The following is a 25,394-nucleotide window of genomic DNA, read 5'->3' on the forward strand; positions in this document are numbered from 1 at the left end:
GAGGAGGTTTCATCCCCTTCAGGAGACTTCCTTACTACCTAGCTTCACAAAATTCCACTCTTCATTCCATATCAGATAACCAAGGCAAAGTTTTAAATAGGGGAAGTGTGGGGCCAGCTACACAGCCTCATATGGGAGAGCTGCTCTCTGTTTTCTCCTTTCCTGACATATGATCAGATGCACAAAGGCCATGTGCCAAAAATGCCACCACCCCACATCATGTGAGGGGTACATATGCAGTGGCATAATGGGGAATAACATTCAATCATGTGCTCATATCCTCCCTGTCACTTGATGGAAGGAAGGGCTGTGGGGACTTGGAAAAGATGATAGCAAAGAAAAAACTAACAGAAAAATTATTCCATCCTGCAGAACACTCCCTCTTCAGCCACCTCCAAAAACAGCTTCAAGTGACACTTCTTTTTGCTAATGGGCAGCTGGGAGCCTGTCCTAGCAGAGAATGCCTTGGCTGTGTCTTCTGCCCTCATCATCATATGGCTGAGCTACACCAAGGTCACAGATGTCATGAAGAAGCCTTTAACCTATAGAGGATTCTGGGAACAGGCTATCATTTCATCCATACAGCTTGGTGAGCCATGATGTCTGATTCCGCCTGTGCTCAGGGTGTGTACTCCGAAGATGTGCAAAATGTGAGTAAGGATATAGGAAACTAGGATAAACGTCTTTACCATCTCCACATGCTCCTCCACATGCCCACCATGCTTTTAGATACACTCTTCTCTAACAGAGACATGCAGCAGAATATTCTTTTTATATTTTAAAATAATAAAAATTTACAATCAAAGGGGTTTTCCCCATGAAGCAACCATTTGTCTTCCAGCAGCAGCTTCTTCCACTTCTGCCTCCACTGTTCAGGATCACTTCCTTCACCCATGCATCCTCTGAGCCATGTCTAGTACTGTCTGTGGTATGCCTCCTTAGATCCACATCGCTTCTGTGTAAGAAAAGACGGTATCTTCATTTTGATTTTTGGGGGCAATTACAGGTCCTATCTGAACAAGGTGCAAGGAGCTGCCTATGCAGTGAGTATGGCTGATGCTATAATAAAGGGGAGAACAACTTGTATCAGTTACAATCCTTCTTCTACCTCCTCTCTTTGTCTCCATCATAATTTTATTTGAAGTGTTCTTTGTATCTCATTTAGCATAGAGAGATCTTCACAAAGGCCTCTGAGGTTATATGTAAAATTATGACAGTGATATATATAGAATGAAATCTACCATGCCATTCCTGTTACTTCACATCTTCCTAGACAAGCAATGGGAGAAGTTTGGGATCCTCTGTTTTAGTAAAAGATGATGTAAGGATGATTGTTCCTTCAAGGCTTCGTCATCTACAACTTTAGGCACCTCAGTTCAGTACATTCTTGAACTGTATTTCCCCATCAGACCATTGCTTATTTGAACTCTTTGAATTGTCTGTTCTGTTTGCTTCTTTGAAGTTCTGCTCTGTCAGTCAAGTTCCCTATGAGTTACTTTCCTCTTCATGTCATGGTGCTAACCAAAAATTGATCATTGGTGCAGGTTGCAATCCAGCTACTAAGCTATATTCAGAGCTGTGACAAAGGGGCATCAGGCAAGGAACTCCCCAGGGAGCATTGGCTTTAGTGGGGAGAATTCAGTGTATCATGGGTTGATGTTTCACAGAATGAACCATATCAGTTCAAAACAATATCATCAGTTTCAGGAGTTTAGCTTGGGCAAGATAGTAAATAAATATATAAACATTCACTATTTCTGAATCACTTTTTTTTTTTTTTTTTAAGGAGAAATTTTGATGGGTTTTATTTTGGTTTTTTTTGTTTGGTTTGGTTTGGTTTTGTTTGGTTTGGTTTTGTTTGTTTTTTTTTTTTTTTTTAGGAGAACATCCAAAGGAGGGCCACAAAGATGGAGAAGGGCCTTGAGGGGAAGCCTTGTGAGGAGCAGCTGAGGTCACTTGGTCTATTCAGCCTGAAGGAGACTGAGGGGAGACCTCATTGCAGTTTGCAACTTCCTTGAGAGGAGAAAAGGAGAGGCAGGCACTGATCTCTTTGTGGTGACCAGTGACAGGATCTGAGGAAATGGCCTGAGTTGTGTCAGTTTAGATTGGATATCAGGAAAAGGTTCTTTCACCCAGAGGGTGGTTGGCACTGGAACGGGCTCCCCAGGAAAGTGGTCACAGCACCAAACCTGACAGAGTTCAAGAAGCATCTGTACAATGTTCTCAGGCACAGGTTGTGACTCTTGGGATCTCCTGTACAGAGCCAGGAGTTGGACTCAATGATCCTTATGGGTCTCTTCCACCTTAGGATATTCTGTGATCCTATGATTTTTGATCCTATGTGTTTTGATTTGGGAACAGAAGTGAATGTTGAAATATTAGAATTTCTCAGAATGTCATGTAATGTAAATAAATTGTGTCCTGTTACAGTTCCTTCTGATGGGAACTCTGCTGAATTTTCTTGAAATGGAAGAACAGACATTATGTCTGTTCCTACCAGCCATCACAAAGCAGCTTTGTAGTTTTGGGCCAAGCTGAAATGCCAGTGTGTGAGCTGCAGCATCTAAGCACAGATGTACTTCCTATGCTTGCACTTCTGCTAAAAGAGGTGATGCCTCCAGAGAAGGACCAAAGCAGAAAAGCCAGGGGAAAGTGGCACTTTTGGCCACCTCAGCACATGAAGTTCTTGCACTTCAGTACTCTTGCTGTACTGCTGAACTTGCATTCCAGGAGACACATATGATCCCCTCACATGAAAGCTGTCGCCAAAATATTTCTGTGGTTGGCCTTCGGTTTTGCAACACAGATTTATTCGCCCTCTCCTCACCTGGTAGCGTGTGAGTTTTTGTTCCCTGACATCTGGCAGAACTCTGTGATATAACTTTGTGTAAGGTAAGTGTGATTGAACACTAATAAAAGAGGAATTTAGGTTTGAGTTTGTGTTGGCATTCCAGTATTTAGCTTTTAATTTCTGCACCAATGTTTGGAATGAGCTAAAATACTTCCAATATGAAAACAAAATATACCTAAAATTTTTTAAATTAATTCCCTGACAATAAGAATATCTTCTTTATATTTATATGTTATCATGACATGCTGAAGTGGCACTGTTAATGATAATGTTAATTATCTGCATATAAGATTAACTGAACAGTCAGAGTTTACTTCAGTTTTTCTATAGGCCACCTTGTAAACTACATTTCTTTTCCTTAGCTGATCATTCTTCTCAATATATTTTACTGTGATTTTTTATAAAGAAAGTAAAAAAAAATCCTTGATTTGAACACTCACATATCAGCTGATCAGTCAAAATAACCAAAACCAGAAATGAGATCATATATTCCAAAAAGCTTTATATTTTATAATTTATTTCCATTATATTTTTAAGAATTGTAATTTTTAAAGGTATTTATAAGGATAACTTTTTTGGGGAAAAAAAACTAAAATGGGCTACTTCAATCTCATAAACCATTTCCTATTAATATTTTCAAACCTGAGATCACTCCTGTGAGAACTGTAGAGTGTATTGAGAGATCTTAAAGGACAGTTTGACAGTCCAGCAAAATTATGTTTCTTTCCTACTGGGACCTTTAGCCACAAGCTGAGTCCAAATTAGTGTCAATGAGCTGACCTTCAAGCTGGGATTGAAACTTCAGACTTCTGTAACTCCACCATTTGAATAGTACTGAAATAACAAAAACAAATAATGAAAGAAAAATTGGTGTTGTTCCTGTACCAGGCATCCCAGACAATACTTGCAATTAGCAAAATAAAGGAGCATTTCAATTATATGAAGATCTGTATTATGAATTTAAGTCTTTGATATCATATGTGTCTAAGGACAGTGCTGGAAAAATTCCCTCTCTGTTTCAATGACAAACTGAAGTGAACTCTCAAAACACTGTCTTTTGTGAGTTGCATTAGAGGCTGAGATTCCCAAAGAAAAAATTGTGTCCAGCACTCAAAGGCCTGTGCTCCAGAGAACGTATCTTTGAACAAAGCAAGGTACATGCAGATACTGAGATATGGAGATTCCTCTCCTGAGTGTTTCCCACCAAGGTGGGAAGATAATCTAGATGCTGTTTCACCTGGGAATGCCACCAGCACTTGAACAGCACAAGATTCTCAAGAAAGGGCATCAGTATTCTGAAGAACCCCATGAATGAAAGAGAACAGCACATTACTATAAACTTCACTTAATAGCATGAGTATTTAAACATCTATTTTTTTCTGCAGTAAAACTGTTATTATCTGAACTCTCCACCTTGATTCCAAATATCTGGATTTTATCAAACTCACTCATTTTTGAGAAATTACAAAATAACGAAATCCATTTAGAAGGAGACAAGGAATAAAATCTTTCAGGAAAGTTATAGCTCCCTTTAAAAACCTGGAATGAGGCACTGATCTCCAGTGCCAGATTGCAACAATGGCAAAAGAAAAAGTCATCAAGGAAAATGCTGACTTCATATCACACCTGGTGGTAACAAACCCAGCTGCAGTTTCAAGCAGGGGAACAGTACTTCTCCCTCATCACTTTAAAGTCTGATCTGTTTTAAAGTTCCTGCTAAATTTGACAGTTTAAAGGGACATTTAATGGAATTGCTCCTTGTACCTTGGGTTATGCTTTAGCTCGGGAAGGGAAAACTCGCCAGTTTTGCTGAAGTCCTGCCAGGAGTGCGGCAATGTGCGCTATGCGTGATCATCCATTTGGGACAGGAGCGAGATGGTCACTTGCACAGACCTTTTATAGCCATCTGAAGATCAAATAACCTGCTGTGGTTCTAATCAGGGCTCAGCTCGGCAGGAACTGCCAAAAGGAAAAGGCCAAAGGAGAGAGAGAATTCAAAGCTCACATCGTAACAGCAATCAAGTGGGGCCATAGTTACAGGCAAACCACAGAAATGAGCAGGGTAAAAGAATTATCCAGCTATCACAGGCACATTAACGCTGGTCGCATTCCAAAGCACTCATTACAGCACTCCAGTGTGGCTCTCTGTACAGCTGGTCAAATAATGCTCATCAAATAAATGATTTGACAAATTTTGCAGAGTTTCAAAAATAAATTATCCAAAAAATGTGTTTTTTAAATTATTCCCACAGCTGTAGTCTTGCAAGTCTAAAAATATGTTTAAACTCTCCTCTTTCCCTGAGCCTTCTCACTCTCTCCATTTTCTTAATTCATGCTCCCAGTTGTACCTTCTGAGCAGCCCTGTTAAAATCTCTGGGTGCACATTGCAGCCTTCCTAAGAAACTCAAAAGAGCAGCCCAGTGTACATTGTCCAGTTCTCCTGTGCACCCCTAGACTTTAATAATAAATCAGCAAGTCAGTACACGTGACAAAGCCCAGAACCATGCCAGTTTCTCTCAGACAATTTAGGCATCCAGTGGCACTTCACCAGCACTCCACTGCCCTTAAGGGCACCATGTTGGTTTATACAGTGTGAGGATCTGCTCCATCATCACCATGACTCAGGGCAAGGGACATTTTAGAAAGGGTCCTGCTTACTTTTCTGCCTGAGTACGGTTCTCTGTTGTCTGGTACACTGGGATTTGTTAGTAAGTACAATTCTGCAAATTTGTATTTTCCCATGATAATCTCATTTCAATAAACAACCAAAAACCAGAGCACATATTTATTGACTCTAATGGATTAAAAAAAAAATTATTACTGGAACCAGGAAAATTACTTTATATACATAACAATGCATTATGAGTGCTTGTCCCAAAGAAGTATGGAAGAACAGGTTCAGCAAAATTTTTCCAGTTTTTCTGAGCGGCTTCAAATGATGACCATGTTAATACAGGCAAGGTGGTGCAGTTACCCCTGAATGCTGGACCCCGTTCTTGGTTCAGTTCTCCACAGCTCTTGTTTGAAGGCCCTTCAGGTAAGAAACATGTAGGCCAAAGTTTTTCCTTTTTTTACTATCATTAGGAACAGAGACACAACAGCAGAAAGAGAATTTATTCTGTATCAGCAGAAAAAAAGTAATTTTCCTAGTCCCGCTGGACCAACTCATCCAACAGTATAAGCATACATTTAATCAACAAAAAGAAGTCAGTGTAGAGACGATTCAAAACTGTGCAGAAAAAATTATTACTTTTTTATTGTGTTGGCAGATTTTAAGACCATTTGCAAGAGGTCCCAGATAGTTGGCAGATCAGGTCCTGTTCCTGCTTCTGGTCAAAGCTCAAAGCTCCTTCCTCCTGAACAGTGAGATTATTGGTCGATAGAGGGAGGCTTCTGACCAGGGAAGCAGGAGCCTGGCCAGGACCTAGGTCAGGCTGCAGAATTTTTCTGTCTGGTGAAAAGTAAGTGAATGTTCAGTCTTGCCACTTTTAGAAACAAATGCAATTCCTATATATTTGGAATGGCTTGGGTTTTGTTGTTTATTGGGGGGGGGGGGGTTTTTGTTGCTATTTTTAAGTAATAATACTTTTTGTTGTACATTCATTTAGAAAATCAAGTCAAACTTAACATTTCCCCATAGGAAAGGGAGAACATAATGTTTTTATCACTTACTACAGTCATGATAACAAGGGATGTACAAGCATCATGTTATTAGCAGAATTATATAATACCACATTTAGAAAGAAATTACCACTTCACTGCTGTCCACTAAAAAATATGTATCCAATATATTTGAAACACAGAAATACAAGCCTCTCAAAATTTCTCATTTCTTTTTGACTATTTCTTTTTCCAAACTTGACAAAATTACTGTGGCTAAGAGATGACAATGGAGAGATGTGCACTATTTCTTTAAATCCAGAGCAGGAAAAAGCCATATGCAATAGTAAGCCTAGGCAGTAACTTTGGAGATAGATCAATTTTCCTTAATCTAATATAGTTGAGAGGCAGCAGGAGGGTGCTTGTACTGATCCATATCATTCTGGTAGTTCAAACCCTTCACAAATACTCTATCAAAATGGGTGTTAAGCAATGTTGCAGTCTCACTGGGAAATTAAGTTGTAGATTGTTCTTATGATTAGGACAGGAAGAGTAGTGTGTGCCAAAGGAAGCTGTGTTGGTGATTTTAGGCACATGACCAATTTGTATTTGCTAGGATATGGACAAAGATGTGCCAGTTCTCTCCATAAAAGCTCCCAAGTGGTCAAAGAAGTTCAGTAAAGTCAGTGGAAAATTAAGCATAAGAAAAAAACAGTCCAGTAATGGAAACAAGTAAAAATTAAAATGTGTATCTAAAATGGTACCACGATGTCAAAAGCAGAAGAAAAAAAAATAAAATTGACCTTTCTAATTCTGTGTGTATTGCAAAAGTTCTTTAAAATCTTACACATTTTACATTTCTTTCTCTTTCCTCATATGCGTATTTTTTCACCTTTATAGAAATGGATTCCAAAGCCACTTTTATTGCCCAAGAAGGAGCTTTCAATTGTGTCAGAATATTTAGTCTTTAAAATATGGTAGAGGGAGGGGAAAGGAAAAAAAGATCTCAGAGTAAGAAGCCAGAAAGCACCAGACTGTTATTTTCCAGATGCAGGATAACCATCTATTTCTATTTTTATAGGCCAGTCCTGAAACACAAAGGACATGCTCCCATCTTATGGGACTTCAGTTTGGGACTGTCAGACTTGTAGATCCAAAGGCTGCAGCCCTTTTGGGAGGCTCTCTCATCTTGCTGTCCACATGAATGAACTAGTAGTACATGGGGTAATTAGGTCTGGGCTCAAGTGTAGCTCTCATGAAACTTCAGGAGTATCCCAAGAAGCTGAGGGATGATGGAGCTGGGCCTGATCTGGCCTCCATGCAGCATCCTGCAATGTTTGTGGTGCTTCTCAGCTAAGTCACTGCAGGTATAACAGCGGCTGCTGCTGCAGCTTCGCTGAGGAAAGCTGGGAATAGCTTTCCTTTCCTAAGTCACCTACACAAGTCCTAAGGGAAACTCAGATAACAGGGCTGAAAACACACTTATTTGGGGCAATAAAGAAGTCAACAGGAAAACAAGGCAAAAATCATATCAAAGATAAATGAAGCAGAGTAGGTATAAGCACAGATGCTGGAGATGTTGTTAGGGAAGCAGACCCCATCAAGATTCTAAAAAGGCTGAGAGAGAAGTGAGGATGAAACAAAATAAAGAGGAAGAAACTTAGAGACCTATCAGAAGGCAGGGTGTCACAGAAAATGTGCTGTAAGAACATCTGTGTGGGTGCATAAGAATTTGGACCAGCATTGAAGAGGATGAAAGAGAAAAGAAATCTAAGTCCAAAACATCATCAGTGCAACCAGGGATGTCATTCAAAATAAGGACTGGGCATCAATGAAGGAGAAAGAGGTAGAAAGATAAAAAATTCAGAGAAAGAAATTAGAGAGACTGGAGACAGAGCAAGAAGGAGATTCATCAAAAACAGTCATCCAGGATCCTCAGTGCAGCAGCTGAGTTAAGCTTCTCCTAAGGGGAAAACTTTGGTCTCAGTGGCAGGGAGTAGAACCATAAAAAGATCACAAGGTCTAAATAAGCATTTTAACAATCAAGCAGGGATTTGAGAGGAAGCAAATAGAGAGAAGAGGGAAGAGGCATAAAGCTGGACAGACTAAGTCAAGGAGAAGGAGAGGCTGTAGGGAGAGCTTGGTATTTAGAATCTGCATATTTCTTCCTTAAAGTGATGAGGCAATTTATTTTGGAGGGGTTTATACTGTGTGGAGGGCAAAGCAGCTGTAGATGATCTGTCTCATGCAAGTTACAATTGAGCCATCGGTGTCAGGTGGCACAGGAAGAGTTAACTTGAAGTCCCACCAAGTGGCAGTACAGCTGCTGAAATGCATCTGTCAACAGAACTATTACTGTCATCAGATCAGCACAATGTCCTTGACCCTGGAGGTCAACTGCAAGGCATTAGCTGCTACACAGACAGGGCTGTCATGCTCCTGTGGGAACCCAAAGGTTACAAGACCAACTGGACCAGCCCCAAAAGAAAAACTGTCCTTCCTCATCCTACAGAGGTGCAGGTGGAGTGATGTGACAGAGTTCCCCCAGTGCCTTTTTCCTATGGAATCCTAGATTTAAACATTCCCTTTCAAGCAGGCAAGGAGAGGGACTCTGCTTATTGCCTTTCATAGTCCCATTTTTGCACATCACTAAAACATTGTGTGGTTTGTTGGGTGCAAAGCCTGCACTAGACATTGAATGGCTGGAGGCTGGAAGAGGGTGGGAAGTAGATTTGCCCAGGGGAAATGGCAAGAGTGGAAAGGGTTGGGGAAAATAAACAGCATGGGATGAAGGTTTTAGGACTGCAAGAGTGAAGAGTTGCAGGATAGGACTAAGATGTCCGTGCTTTCAACCATAAGAAGATTAACACAGGTGTTAAAAATTCCTTTTTTAAGTAACTGGTGGCATTCACATTAACTTCAGCAATGTTTTTATTATTTGTTTACAGTAAAATCTCCTGTAGACTACTGTAAATCCATTGAAAAGTTTTACTGAGTAAAATCTCAGTTAAAGTTCTTGGCTGTCATAGAGGCAGAGGGCTCTTAATGTCACATTTCCCTGAAGGGATGTGAAGTCTTAAATCTAAGATTTCATTAGTGAACAATTTCATTAAATCTCCTCTGCTGATATATATAGACACATAATCCAGCGCTGTTCAATTTTCAAGCCTGGCAATTTCAACCCAGCTTAACTGAAATATTATCTAAATTGCATTTTTAAACAGGTGATTGGCAGTGAAAAGGCAGCATTTCCCTCAATAGTAGAATATGGCAGCAGGGAGATGAGAGAAGGCAGAGGAAGAAGAGAACAAAGACAGAAAAGGTCAAAGAGAAAAGGAAAGTAATCAGCTGTTTTTGTTGTTTTTTTTTTTTAATTTAGTAAAGTGATTGTAAACTGTTAGTCTCATAGCACATTTTTTCAGCTTGTGGAGGTGCCTCTCCTCGTGCTCTTCCAGCTTACCTCCCGACAAGTGTGGAGGTTTTTTTTCTTTTAAGATAGCCCACACTAGCAAGACATATATATGTGTTACTTAAACCAGGCACAGCCTCCCACTATGTGCCAAGCAGGGAGAGGACTCTACCCTTTTGTTCATCTTCAGGTTCTGCAAATCCTGCAGCACTCGTGAAGTCAGCTCAGCCCTCACAGCAGGTGGAAGCTCCCAGCCCCGCAGCAGCTGTGCACAGACTTGATCTTCAGGTTTTCACACACAGTCCTCAACCTCCCCTGCCCAAGCTTTCTTTCCTTTTTTTTTTTTTTTTTTTTTTTTTTTTTTTTTTTTTAATGCAGAAAGCAGTAACCCTTTGGCCCAGCTAGCCTGCTGCTATCAGATTCCAACAGAGGAATTCTGGGCATGAAGCTTCACAGAGCAAACAGGTCTCCCGCCTTCTCTAAATGTCTCCCCCTCCCACTCTCCCTCCCTCTCTGTTGCTGGGAATCCGCCCTTACCCAGTGCAGCAGGGACGATATTTTTGAATTGTGTTTATTTGTTGGCACCCTGGTGTGAAAGCGTTTCCCATCAACTCCATATTAATCTTGTCAGCAGTTTGTGAACATTTTCCTCTCTGCCCTAAGCAGTCCATGACTTTTGGGTCTCTTGCTCTCTTCCATTCCCACTTCCCATTGTATTTAAAGAGAAATTAATCTTCCTGGTTTTTGTTAAATTGACTTCAACCACGTCAAAATAATAAAACAGGGATTGTTTTAGCCTTAGAAAAAGTGAAGATAGAAAAGCTGTAAATTGGCTTTTAGAAAAACATAGATGGGGATACAGGTACCTAGGCTTTGTATGTACTTTTAGATGATCTTTAAAAGTCCTCAGATGATCTTTGAAAGTCCTCAGTCATTTGTCCCTGTACTCATTGGAACCTCTGCTAGGTTTTCCTTATCTTGAAAACTCCATGGACACTGCAAACACAAAAAACTGTGTAACTTGAAAAGTTTGGGTCCATTATCTATATTCATTGATACAGCCTTTTGTTCACTATATCCATCAATATATTCATACTTCTGTTACTTGATTACCCAAAAAAGCCTGGGCATATTTTGCAATCCCAGATTCATGGTCCCTGTTTCTTGGGTACATTGTGATTTTTATTTCAGGGTTATTTTGGAGAACTGAATTGAGAATATTTGCACTGAACAGTATTCCTCAGGAAAAGGTACTATTAAAATTTCTCTGACTGATGATACAATATTGGGAATGGATGGAGACATTACATATTGGGAATTATAAAAGAGCTAACTGAGAGTGCCCATCACACAGGGACTGGACATATCCATCTCCCCCACCCCCATTAGAGAGGAAGATGGTCTCCCCACCCCACTGGAAGACTGGAACCAGCAGAAACCCTGTACCTGTTTTGCTTGTGAAGATTCAGATGTCCAGGTGGGTCCTGGAGCCACTACCAGAACACCCAGCTGTATCTAGGATGGGTAGTGCCAGCTTGAAATAAGCTCTAGCTGATTAAAAGTGAAACTGCTTACTTATACAGCATCCCAGGCTGTATTTACCATCTTTTTTTCCCAGGACCCTTGCTAAATAGCCCAACCAAATGCAGAGCTTCAGACCTTCTGGTTCCTCTATGATAAGAGACCCAGGTATTTGAAAAACAGCACATGCAGTCTCATCCTTCCAGATCTAAAACACAGATGGGCATAATTCAGAGAAGCCTCTGAACTATGCCCATCTGTGAGCTAACTAAAAGTCTTCTGTAGCTGTTTGGCATTCATGTGATGGTAATAGCTCTTAGCCTTTCCACCTGCATTAGGGTGTGACTTTTGTGGGGACTCAGCCACTGTACCATTACAATTCATGCTTTCATTACTTCACAAGCAGATCACTGTTATGTACCAGGGAAGGGCTGATACTTGAAGTAAATTCCATAGAAATGGGAGTGGGAAGTATTATTTGCCTTCTAAAGGAGCATCTTCCTGAGATAATGTGCCCCCACAGCCCTAGGATTTGTACTACATGCCTATTAGGCTCTAACTTTCTCTTTTTGACCCAAAATAGGTAGAGCCAATATGCATAAAACATTCCCTCTTCCCAGAATCCTGTCATCACTGAGGCTAGGGATGGCTGAAAAATGCAGACCCAGAATCTCCATATCACATCATATCATATCATATCATATCATATCATATCATATCAATCATATCTTTTCTTCTTTGTGGTATCCAAAATTCCCCAGATTTTTGGTACACTGTATAAATTGTTTATATGATCAGTGTTTCAGGAAAAGCATCAGCTATAGAATAGAAGGCAAAGAACGAGCTTTTATCTGTGTGAAGGAAAGTGGAGAGTGGTTTGAATTTATAGTGTTGGGTTAACTGAGTAAGAATACTTTGTGATGCTGACTGACAGATGTTTTGTAAGAATTTGATAAGTACCTTATCAATGCCGTATTCAGATTTCTATTGTTGTTACAAAGCATTTCACAGTAGGCAAACAGATTATCATCCCAAACAGAGAGGCCAGTGACTTGACTGAAAAATTTGCAACCTCCTTCCTGTCCACTGAAAGTTAACTCTGATTTTTCTCTTTGACAGCCAGGTTTTTCTACCACACTGTGGAGCTGTCTGCTTCAAGGTAGTTTCTGCCTCCCTTCAGACATCAAGAGAAAGATTGTGCTAAGCACTGAAAAGTGCAGCAAGGTGCATAATCTTGTACTGGTTAAAGATTAGAAATGCAACAGGCAGAGGACCTGTGACCCTTTAGATGCTTTAAATTCAACTAATTCCATAACTCAGCCTCTTCCTGTAAGATTTCATTAGCAAGGAAGATATAATTTGCTTCCTGTCTGAATACTCATCTCCTTGTTCTGCTAACAGAGCTACATCTTTCCATTCTGAGCTCTGATAGCACCTCTGCTACCAAATTTACATTAGACATAAGTGTGCCACTTTATTATTTATGTCAGCATCACCCTGGCTGGGGCTAATGAGGCTTTGTGTGCCACAGCTTTTTCTTTTATTTATGTTAATGAGTCCTGCATAAAAGGTTTTGCCCAAGTCTAAAAACGTGCAAAACTGATGACATAATTGTGGGAGAGTCTACAGAATATGAAGCAGGATTAGGATACTATCAACAAATCAGAATTTAAGTATTGTTCCACTGGGCAAGGAGTGTTTTCAATTAATTTGTAATTAAATAAGGGAAGCAATTTAGTGAACTCAGAGAGATATTCCAGCAAACGGTTTATCTCATCAGTCTGAACCACACATTCCTCCAGAACAGGATCATTGTTTAGATCTTGGGCATGTTATATGATCTGACCTATAGGAGTAATTCAATAAAACATCAATATTTTCCTTCTATTAACCCTCAGTGTCATGCTGAATGGAGAGAGCTGCCTCTGCCTCCCTTCATAGTCCCTATTAGATCTGTACCCTCTCTAACTGGTTGGACAGGTGTTATCACTAAGCAGCCTGGGGCTTTCAAACATAGTCAAACCAGACACATTCTCCAGCCAATTTGCAGCACAGCATTGATGTGTGGAGGAATGGAGATGAAGCAACTGAAGGACAAACAGAGGACAGAGAACGATGAAGGGGAAACACACACTGCTTTCACAGTGGAAAACATAGTGTCAGTTGAAGAGATTTCCAACTGACAAGATTTGCTAATTTTTTTCTCAAAATATTCTCTATAAAATCTTTTTTCAATGAGACCCAGAAGTACAAGGTGGTTTAAGAGGACCTGAGAAAAGACGAGCAATTCCAGATGGAGTTCTATGCATTAATATATTCGGGCAGGCAGAGCAGGGATTTGTTGATTGTTTAAAGGGCTTAGTGCAACAGCTGGGCACATTTTGTGTATGACCAAAAGTAAGAGCACAAGTGAATGCTGATGTCCAGACATCTGGCCTTATAGCTATTGTTCTTGGCTTTTTCTATTTTTTTCATAGACAGAATTATTCCATTAAGTAGACTGAGGGGGGAAAGATTATTATGACATGAGAGAGGAGCCAATATAAGAGATTTAGGAGATAATTAAAAGGCAGAGTAAGAAAGAAAAACAAAACGAGATGCAAAGTGAGCATAAGGAGATACAGCAGGAGACGAAACAGGTACAGAACTGAAGAATAAAAATGTTGGGGACAGGGAATTAGAGAAAGGATTGAATGAAGTAGGAGACAACACAGGCAGAGGAGTAAAAAGAGGACCATAATAACCATATGCTGTTAAAGACTTACTGAAACTGCTGCTAAAGAAATGAAGACATAGACACATTTGGGATAGATTTTTTTTCCTTTTCAGGTCTCCCCTCACTTTTCCTTCTCCTCTTCCTCTGTTCCTAGCCTTCCCTGCCTGGTCATGGTCATATTCATGGTAATATACTTGTTTAGAAAAATTAACTTTTAAAAAAAACTAATAATTTGTAGACTTTTTTTTCTCATATTGATCATATTCTGAGAATATTTTTTTTTAAGTAGTAGTAGCATTAATGTTCAAAGGAAAATGCAGTCCTATCAGAAAGGACAGCTTTTGAGCCAGGACTGTTCCTCATTTTCTCACTGTGAAAACTATCAAAGCTTGGCCAAGTTCAAAGGTCACATTTTGATATGTGCAGGTCAGAGCTGCGCATGTGAAGCCACTGAGGATTTTGTGCATTCTCTGCATGCATAAGAAGTCAAGTAGGTTGCTTCTTATAGCTATTGCTCCTGTAGTTGATAGTGGTAGGACAGACTCCCCCAAGGATTGTGACAATCTGCTACTGGCAATCAGAGAAAATGGTGGAGAAGACCTACTGAATGGAAGCAGATGTGGAGGGGAGAGGGAAAAGGAAAGGAATAAAAACCAATTGATACTGAGCAGGAAATTGACTGGAATGCTCAGGACAGGAATCTGAGTAAAGGGAAGGCCACATTCAGAAGAACAGAGGAGGAGGCATCTGAAAAGGAAAGACTCAGCCTGGGGAGAAGGATGGAGTCACAAGCTATTTGGAAACCTGTCAGATGAAGAGGTGTGGCAGGAGAGAAATTAATCCTAGTAAGAGCTGTGTACAAGGTAAAAAAGTTGGTCTACATAGAGCCTGAGGCTGGAGAGGGAGCAGAGCATACAGAAGACAGAAAAAAGGGTGAACACCAAGGGGGATTGAAGATTCTGAGAAGCTGGAGTGGGACAGAGCAACAGAGATAGTGAGAAACACAGGTAGGGAGAAATTACTGTAAACTCAGCATTGAAGAGAAACACTGATCAGTGAACTAGTCAATGCTAGAGACACAAATCAGAGAAGGGAGTCAGAGACAAGCTGAACCACAAACCTGGGGCAGGCACGGGGGAGAAGGGATTGAACATCAATACATGCCTATGAACAGGAAAAAGGAAGAACTGCAGCAAAGTTCAGGGAAGAGAGATATAACACAAGGATCACAGCTTGTTTGGAGCTGGCAGAGGGGATCCCCTGTGATCACAGTCCCCATGGGAACAAAGTCTGCATCTCACCACTCCTCTCCTGCCACACTTTCTCTCCAAAACCCGATAGTTTGGGTTAGTACAAATTGTATGACCTCATCTCTTTTTCATGCTCCTTCACCATCACATAGCAAACCTCTGCTGTTACCAGTTGTTTCAGTTAGCTCAAGTGACAGGGGCTTCAAAAGTGACCTTAAGTTATCAGTTGTTAAGGATGTCAGTGTGATCCTACATAACTGGTTTATTTTTCCTTAAGCTCACCTTTCCTCTTTGAGGCCTAGGAACATAATTCAGAAAAATATTTTAACACAGTACTATTGAGCTGTTAAGGTCAAAGACTTTTAAGTTGTTTAAAATAAGCACAGCATTTTGAGGTATGTATCAGGGCAAAAATTTGAGGTTATGCTACTGTATGAATTTAACCCTGTTTTTCGTACAGTTTATCCTGTCACACTGTATTAATTTCTATTTTGTATCTAACAGTGAACTCAGTCTCCAGCTTGATTTTTAGTGCACTGAAACACAGTGTTCAAAATACCTGAAAATGGTTCCAACAAAAAAAAAATTGTCTGCATCCTTCAGCACACATCCTGCAAAGAAAATTACTATGACAGGAAGCATATAACTTTCAGAGGTCCTCTCTTTCTTTAGAAAGTCCTCCTTTCCTACTCCAGCAGCTGTGGTTCACCCTGTCCCTGTCAAGCTCCTAGAGGTAGGTCCCTTTAAGCTAAGGAGTGGCCTTGGTAATTTAAAGTTAAATACTGCTTGAAAAATCAGATCGTATTTTCCCATTTCCATTTAGCAATGGGTCCTCATCTGAGTGTGACTCAAGCTTCTGTGCTGTTATGACTTATTTAGCTCAGAAACCTTAAAACCTGGAGGGACCAGGCAGAACTGGGTTACAGAACAACACAAACCTAAGGGCACATAAGAATTGCCTTGGTTGTGGGGCTGTGGTTTTGTATTTACAGCCTGCCCAACTACAGGCATGGAACACAGCCACAGACTTGGCTTGTTCATCTTTGTATTGGTTGCACCAACACCTATAAATGAAACAAAAAAACCAGAAAAGGATTTCTGATCTTAACCGCTGCTGCGCCTTTGCCCAGCTGTACAACTTCTGGCTTTCCCTCATATAATTGTGGAAGGACCAGAAGCTCGATCCTCAGTCATATATGAACCTTCCCTTCAGCCAGGGAAAACAGTAGTTCTTATGAGGAGCCAAACAATACAGATGATAAGGCCACAAGAAGTCATTGTGATCATATGCTCCTGCATAACATAAGGCATAGGGCTTCCTTAAATTATCTGATCTTTGAGTTATAGTGTCTATTACAGGATAATAAAACATTCCATTTTGCCTGTTCCACATTAAATACATGCTGCCTTGTTTCAAGTCTGAACCAGCCTGTCTTGAGTTTTACCCACTGCAGAATATCAGGAGTTTGTTAGCTGCAGCGAAGAGATCTGGTCCTCAATTTTCCTTACCTGCCACACTTGAATGACAGGATAACTCCACTGAATGGTGTCACCTCAGCAGTGCCGCTCCAAAAAAACCATGGACTTGAACATCAGTCATTAAAGACCCCCTGGCTCCTTACAGAGTGTTACAGAGCATTGCTGAGAGAGACCATTCCTTTCAAAGCCCGTGGGGATTCGTAGCAGGAAAGACGCGATGACTTTCAAAACACTGAAAATTGTTTATAATTGATGTGGTCACTTATAAATAGCTCCCACTTGATGTCATGTGGCCAGCTTAATTAAGTAGTGCAGAGCGTGTGCGGTCACTCACCTCAGATAGAAAAATCTGTATTGGGCCTTCACCCTAATGTGAATTTCCTGACCTGACAGATGGGGATTGAGTGTCTGTTTATGCCAAGAGGAGTTTGCTAACATTATTCCTCTAATTACTAATTATACCAGTGAAAGGGGCTTTACGGCCAGAGTCCTGGATACGTGAAACTTGATCATCAGAGATTTGCAGGAAAGATGGAAGATTGATGGGTGACATCAAACAGCTGACAAGGAGGCCAAGGCAGCCAGACGGACAGCAGCTGCTCCGAGGGGCTTTGGGGGTGAGAGGGGGCAGCTGCTCGGGGGGACAGGGTTCTGTGGGGGAGCAGCACTAAGGAGAACAAGCCATTTTAAAATTTCGCACCCCCCTGTCATTTCAGATATGCATGGGTCTAATCTCCTCGGGCTTGAGGCTGCCTGGGAGAGCGTGTCCCCCAACAGGTGTTAGGCAAGGGCAGAGCAGCAGGGCTGAAGGCAGTTGCTGCTGCAGAGGGGCACCAGCTTCAGCTGCAGCAGAGGGCTCCACAGGATGCTGTGAACAGTGGATCAAAGAGGAGGTGGAGGATGTAAAACAGTTCCTCTGGGCCTCAGGTTTTTCAGATCCAAGCCTGCATCTCAGTGTGTCCATTCCCTGAGGCCCTGGAAACTGGTCCCAGTCAGCTACAGAGTGAGGCCAAGGACACTGTGAGAAGCTCCCTTGCAGGGCAGTTTCCTTCTCTGAAAGAGACAGGGGTTGCATAACGTCATCAAGCTGCATCAACACCTGTTTAGGAGACCAGACCTAAATCATCCTGGTGGTCTGTGACTTAATGGTGGCATCAGCATGTTGCCTGATTCTCTGAAAGATAATTGGGCCAGGCTGGTCTGTGCTTCCCCTGCCCTGCCAGCATCTGGTGGGCTGGTGATTGGTACTGCACCACAGGGCTTGTACAAGTTCAGTCTCCAGGGATTCTGCCATAGTGTATTTTATGTGGTCTGCAAACCACTGGTTTTCTTAGCATTCTTGGGAATCACAGGGATTGACTGCCAGAGCTCTCCCTACATGCTGTGTTGCCTAAACTTCAGATCTCCCCAGCTGCAGCCACCCTGCCTATGGAGAGTCAGTGGAGACACACAGACTCCCACACCAACAGGATCCTTCTTCTGCTGGAGGAGTTAAACCAGCATCTTGAATGACATTCCCTGAGTAGACACAAAAGGCCTGGCACTCACACAGCTTCTCCTGTCCCCACCATGAAGAGGATTAATTATCATAGCCCACATGACTACATTAGCAAACCAAAGCCCATATCCTGCCCAAATTCTCTATTGTACAAACCAAGCAGAGGGACCCCTGGAAACACATAAACTGGGAGTCCAACGAGAAGCAGAGAGAAAACAGCTTTCACTGCTCTGGAGCAGTAGGCATCTGGCTGATTTGTATAATGTTAATTAGAAATCTACTATTGAAAAGGGGCAAGTGCTTGGTTTTGCATTCTATGAATATGAAGTATGGAGACAAACAGTGAACTGTGCTTGTGAAAATTGGTTTTTGCTCAGTGTAACAGAGTACAGTAGTATTACCACAGGGACGAGTAGATCTGTGATATTAGAAACTGTTCCACTAGTACAGTAAGCTGAATTTCAAAGTGGTATGACACACAGTGTACATGTACATCAAAATATAAATAAACTCTACTGCCAGCTAGCCAATAATCCAGGTTTCTACCATAAGCTCTATCTCAGGTAACAAGTCTACCTTTCACCAGATTTGTCAAAATATTTTCATAATTTTGAGTATTTTCCAGAGGTCTAGGTCATGAGTGTAAATTTGAAACAACCAAATAGTAAGATAGGAAACACTATAGTTTCATGATTCAGCATGTACACACACCCCACTGTCTCTGCTCCAGGTGAAGTGCAGAGGTTAACTCTGTAACACATATGCATGTTCCTGAAGGATGGAATCCCTACTGATGTTTGCTTTCCGATACTTGTACTTTTCATAGATACAAAGTACTGAGCATCTGTTAACTTAGAGAACAGTCTTGCTCTTCCACTGCTATCAAGAATCTTACCTGACTTTTGCAGCTCCAGCTTTACAAATGCATACTGAACCACACTGAAAATACGGATATTTAACATTACAACTAGCTTTGCTTTGTCTTGTTCTTTCTTTCTTAAATTTGTACTACTGTACAAAAGTGTCTTATGCACTTAGAAAAAGACACTCAAAAAACACCACCTCAGATTCTCATACATAACTCAGAAAGCAGCTGGATAAAATATCCCCAGTTTGATCTTTATCAGGCTGATAAGCTGGTCTTTTTAAAAGTCTGATGCAAGTGAGTTCCAGGGCCTCCCATCTAGGTCAGGAGCCTTTTTAAATGTGATTAAAATATTCTATTTCCCCACTGTCTTGAGGAAAATAATGGATTAAAGTGTGTGCATAATGTTTCTTCCTTTCAACAATTTTTTTAATTCCAAATGCATAAGTGAAGGTTTAGATACCGGTATGGGAGGATGGGCAAGTGAATGGGTTAAGGCAGGTCAAGACATCTCAGTTTAAAAAGACATTGAACACGTAGCACAGTCTAAAATGGTAATATTGCCATGCCTCACTTGTAGCGTATCTGCATTAAGAGAATTGGAATTATTTTCTTCCAGCCTCACATGCCTGCCTTTAGTGCATTCTCACCCTTCACCACACTTTGAGCTGTACAGACTGCTTTGTTTGTGTGTTGGAGCAGTGATGCAGTGGCTCCCAGGGTTCTGAGCTCTGTCACTCCTTTGTTTTCTCCATTCATTTTTGCATTACTTCTATTGGTAAAATCGGGATCAGGAATGTACTCATTCTTTCAGAAGATCACTCTGTTCCTGGCTAGTTGATCAAATATGAATGATGGAATAAATGAAGCCCTGAGGAATGCCTCCCAAAGGCCAAGCTGCATCATCAATAGTCTTTTATCATAACACTTGGGAAAAAAAATTGGTTTATGGCACTGTGAAGCCTTCCATCACTTTGCCACGTTCTGAAAAGCAAAAAGGACAGTGCTTTCTACAGGGCACTCCACTGTTCTTGGCAGGAAAGATCTCCAAATCTCTGATTTGAACAGGATCCTAGTACATGTAGTGAATCAACTGTCTAACATTTCCTTGAAATCCATTAGAACCACTGGATGAGAAGTGCTGCCAATAATACCTATTAGCATGTTGCTAATCCACTCATTCTGGCAGAAAAGAAGGGTGATCCACCTCAGTCTGCCCTCTTCTTTCCCTATCAGTCAGCACTCTGATCAGAGGCAAGGATACCTCCGGTGATCCAGGGCGTGTGGGCAAAGATGAGCAAGGCAGCTAGAAAAGCTCAGGTCAATGAAGGTGTCTGGGGAGCTCAGTGCCTACAGATCTGGGCTTCAGCCTTTTGTTCAAAGCATCTAGAATTACTTGAACTCTGATGGCAAGGTCTGAATGAGGTAAATGTTGAGCTTTAGTAGTCAGTAATTTCTTTACTTCAGAACTGATCAGCTTTTCCCACGGCTAACTTACTGCCCCAAAACAACCAACAGAGATATATTTGCTCCAGCTTGGAATCTCAAGTACTGAGCTCCAGAAAGGAACATAAAGTGCTGATTGAACCTTTTGTGCAAAAGCTGTTATGATCTCCAAAATATGATTCCATCACTTCTGAAATGAAAACCATTCTAGGAGTGATTCATTTTCAGTGCAGTCTTTTATTCCACCCAAACTCTCACACTTTTTGGTGGCAAAGCTCTGTCTTTGTAGTGTTGTCTAAACAACATTACACTAGAAGACTTTATATTTCAGTTAATTAACCTTCTGTTCTAGAAGACAATATTTGCTGTTACAAAATAAAAAAATAAATAAAATTAAAAGACCAATTAAATCTTGCAAATGTTAGCTGTTTGTGTAAATGGAAACCAGACATGTTGCAGCTCATTGATCCACACTGGTAGTAATGGCACTCAAGGTTTACTGGTGAGAGTTTGCAGTAAAAATAACTAATTTGTCAGTGTTTTCTTTAAATCATTATTGTTTAGTCATCAGAGAATTTTGTGGGATGACGAAGAAAAGCAAAGATAATTCAAGGCAAGTGAAAAAATATGTTTTCGCCAAAAAAAAAGCCTTCTATTGGCATGTAACTTATATTTTAAAGAAAACTGAGAAGTCTGCTTTCTTTCATTTCGCTCACAGTCCTAATTTGACATACCCAATGACTAACACAATGACATTACAACATTTACATACTCCAAGCCTAAGTGTGCAGTTGAGACTTAGAGTTTAGACACCATAGCTGGTACATTGGGCCAGACTGCTGAGCTCAACTGTTTATCTCAAATCTCTCCACGCTATTTTCAAATGCTGACTACTACCTCTCTTAAAAATCACTGGATTCCAAAGTAAGCATTAAGGATGCATGATCTGAAAGCACTGGCACAAACAAGTCAATGCAACTGGAGCATGGCCAGGTTTTAGTTATGCACTGTACCTTTTCCATTAATGGCCCTCCACATCTTGCAGCCCTGCCACAGTAAATGTTTTGCTTTGTCTGAAGTAATGAGATGGAGAGAGATGGAAAAAGGCCTGCTTTTTCATTTTGACTAATCTTAATGTGAGTTAAGGAATTTGACTGATGGGAATTAGTGCTAACACAGTTTGTTAACTAAGAAAAGTGTTAATTAGAAATGCTTTTGAACTCAATCTCTGCAATGATATAATATAAAAACTTGCCACATTTTATTTTCTTAAATCTTACTGAATCCATATGAATGGCTGGTCACGGCAAAAGCTATCCAATGTTGATGATAAAGCATTACCAAATCTTCTTTCTAACTTTTATTTATTATACAGCATCTGTCAGTAATAAGTGGAGCTTTCACATTAAAGCAAGTGTTAGCATCTCATAGAGATGAAAATATTATTTATCTTTCCTAAAATTATTTAATTTAATCTTTAAATAAATAGTTCTCAGAATTAAATCACTCTGAGAGAGCCTTGGTTTTGCTGTCATTTGCAGAAAAAAAGACACCACAAATTATTTCAACTTCCCGTATTGTTATGACTTGCTAAATCTTGCACAAAGGATACATATATGGACTTTGATGGGGCATAAAACTGTCCTTTTTTGTGGTCATTTTACATAACTGCATAATGTCCTTCCAAAGAAGCTGAAGAATGCTGCTCCCTTACAGATAATTCCACAAAGGTAAGCCACACTTCATAGTACTTTCCAACTCTCACTGTCTTGGTAGCATGGTGCAAGATGAACCCTGACAGGCAGAGACTGCCAATAGCCTGCTCATCTCCATCACCTGGTTCTCACCACCCTTTTCCTAGTGACAGGGGCACAACAGTTGCAGGGGACACTACAGAGGTTCAGGCCTAGATCCTGATGCACTCAGAAGTAAGCAAATTCTGGAATTATCTGGACTTTCTATAGGAGGGCTCACAAATTCTAGGCTTTGAACTCACCAGCTATCACAGAAGCCAGCTTTTCCTTATTCTTTTATTTCATTTAATTGCCTGGGAAATGGTGGTAGTGGAGTGCCCAATAAAGAACAAGAGAGAAGGCATTCCAGCACAGCTGATGAGGAAGAAGACCACACCTGCACAAATATGTTAATTGCAGCACTGTGCTTGGAGTTCACAGGATGGGGTCCTTGGCAGGTGTAGCTCAGACCACATGGACCAGCTGTGTCTAGAAGCAAGTACTGGCAGAAGAGAAGTGCTGGTGAAAGATGAGCTCCTGCTGAGCAATGCTGGATTTGATTCTTTATGGTGCCACAGTGTGGGGTCCAGTTTGAATTCTGGAGATGCAGGATAAGAAAAGCTGGTGAAGTAGGAATGATGCAGGTGGGGAAGAGAGAAGCACAGGATGCTCTTCTAGTCTGCAGTAAGGAGACAGTAGCTGCACTTCAGGGTTATGAAAGAGTAAAGGATTTAGTGGGTGACACTGTAAGGCATGATAGTATTTTGTGATATAGCCCTAGGACTGGGAAATTTAGTCATGGCTCTTCTATAAAGCAGATTTCAGGCACTACTATGACTGAGAGCCAAAGTGGAGCAGGAAATAGTCATTACTCCATGTACTTCCTTCCAAAATATGTTCACTGAACCAGATCTATTGGGGGTGTATATGCTCAGTAAAAAGAGAAAGAAATGAGGGGGAAATAAAGTCAAAGCAACAGTTTCAGTATAGTCTATAATGTGGCAATTTAGTTGTTCTGCCATTAGACATCACCTTAAGAAAATCCAGCTAAAAACTAAAAGTTCACTGAATGAGACTACCAAGGCCAAAGAAGATATCCCTAGCCATTAAGTTACTCCAATTCTAGTAGAGCTTACACTTTTTAAAAATAATATCTTGTTTTTCAAAAAAATAAACACACATGTCTTTCCACCTCTTTTCATAAATATTTTCATTGCAAACTCTGACATACAAACTCAAGTCTATTTATCCTCTATGGTGCTAATGTTTGTTTTTAATGGATTAGAAACTTTTTTTTTTCACCAGTAATGGCATAATATTTCAAATCCTACTTATTTAGACTTTGCTTTGTTTGGCTGTTGAGAAATGTTAGCAGTTAGTGCTCAGCACTACTGTGCAAGTCACCCTTTCTGGATGGTGGTAGAAGTAAGCACTGCTACAGAAGCAGATCTCCATGAAAGACTTTATAATCTTAGGGAAACTACTCCTTTTGTGCCAGAAGAAAGCATACAATGATGCAGAATTTGAAAATGCTAGAGAATTGAGTGGAGAAGGGGAGTTTGGCTTTCTGGAAGACTGGGAGAATGTCTTCTTTGGATTTCTTCCTTTAAGGAGATATATAAAAACTTGTGACGTTTTGGAAACGATCAGGAATAAAACCTGAGGTACGTGAATTTGGATTTTTTTTGCTGGCTGTTAGCACTGGTCTACTTCCAAAATTCAGTTACCTAGAGACAGTAGAACTACAATAGCAAATGCAGGACTCTATCTTTAAAGAGACTGTTGCACAGCATCCAGCTGGAATTTGGAAGTCATTTTACTGACAGATGATAATGGATTTCATTTTGAGCTTTGCCAGGAATCCTTATGCCATTTGCTACAGAAAGGAAAAAACATTCTCCTTGCATATGCATGCACGTGGGAGAGCATACTAAGAAAGCATCTTTTCCAAAATTAAATACAGGGCCTTGCAAGTTTTGAGATTTTTTCCTGGTAAAACAAAGTTGGTGGAGACTCTTAAATGTAAATGTGTTTATATACAGAAAGTTTGATATGTTCTGTATGTTATACTTGTGATAAACAACAGAGGCTACAAACACTTGTAACTCAGTGTGGCTGGAAACATTTGAGTGAAGAGAAAAGACCACTGACTGGCCACACACCCACTAAATGCAAGAGCTGGAGGGAGAAGGGAGTATCTACTACTTGCTTTTCTTTTGGCCACGTTATTAGATGGACCGGCTTAAATAGGTAAGGCCTAGAGCGTGCATAGAGTGGCCAAGCACTGGAGGGCAGGCCCTGCCAGGTGGTGGATGGACTTGTCTGAATTGCATTGTCTTTACAATCCGGCTGTTCCCTTTCCCTCTAACCATCCCTGCAAGTTCTCACAGCTCAGCAAACATCTAGCAACCCTTATTTTATCGGGAAGGCCCATTACAGTCTGAGAAGGAGAGGTTGTTTTATTGTCTCATAATTAGAACTCAGTCTAATGAAGAAGTTACTTACCTTTGGCACTACAATAAGAAGAGCACCATGTCATATTCAGAAGGGGAATGTGTTAATATATCTATACTTGGCTTAACCTTTACCCCTTTCAGGGCACATGCACTTACAATTTACTGATGTAGAAATAACCTTTCTAGATCCCAAAGCCAAAACAGATACTTGGTCCACATCCACAGGGCCAATTCAGCCCATGTGGGAAGCTTTATGCAAATTACATAAACAAATTTAGAGACTAAGAAATAAATTATAAAGAATCATTTGGTGGCCAGGGCAGCAACTGTAGGCAAAGACCTCCTACATCCAGCTTGGTATGCCAGAGTTCAGGGAGGCTTTGGTAACACATGCTATAGCTGTCAAATCTGTGTAACTTGTGAGACACTTGTGTCCTGGGGGTTGCAAACTTCAAGCAAAAGCTGTTCCCAGCCCAGATGCTGCAGTACTATGAAACTGGAAAGGAAAGCAAAATGAGTTTTATGTTCCTCCCTTTCTTCCTTTCTGAGGGGAAAAAGGACTGAACAGTG

The 25,394-nt window shown here is 40.7% G+C and overlaps 1 protein-coding gene and 1 long non-coding RNA gene across 9 annotated transcripts in view; one reads left to right on the forward strand and one right to left on the reverse strand.

The window, feature by feature from the left end:
- Positions 1–391: 391 nt before the first annotated feature.
- On the reverse strand, positions 392–5,782 carry LOC121339367. The gene is made up of 3 exons (XR_005953168.1): positions 4,616–5,782; positions 3,632–3,685; positions 392–955 (listed from the first exon to the last, which is right to left on the reverse strand). It is a non-coding gene; the product is annotated as an uncharacterized LOC121339367 (long non-coding RNA).
- The window catches only part of SPAG17 (sperm associated antigen 17), a 116,010-nt gene continuing 93,393 nt past the window's right edge, over positions 2,778–25,394 (forward strand). For 5 of the 8 annotated variants that reach the window (XM_041411115.1, XM_041411117.1, XM_041411120.1 and 2 more), the window contains exon 1: positions 2,813–2,892. Coding sequence is in view for 1 of the 8 variants with exons in the window: in XM_041411119.1 (XP_041267053.1) it covers positions 5,832–5,888 (57 nt within the window). In the remaining 7 variants the exon portion in view is untranslated. Of the gene's footprint in view, positions 2,893–5,807; positions 5,889–16,055; positions 16,081–25,394 lie in introns of those variants that run through there. The other 3 variants (XM_041411119.1, XM_041411122.1, XM_041411123.1) reach the window with 3 other exon arrangements.

Source organism: Onychostruthus taczanowskii, unplaced genomic scaffold (genome assembly GCF_017590055.1).
Source record: "Onychostruthus taczanowskii isolate IOZ18803 unplaced genomic scaffold, ASM1759005v1 scaffold34, whole genome shotgun sequence".
Taxonomy (NCBI): Eukaryota; Metazoa; Chordata; class Aves; order Passeriformes; family Passeridae; genus Onychostruthus; species Onychostruthus taczanowskii.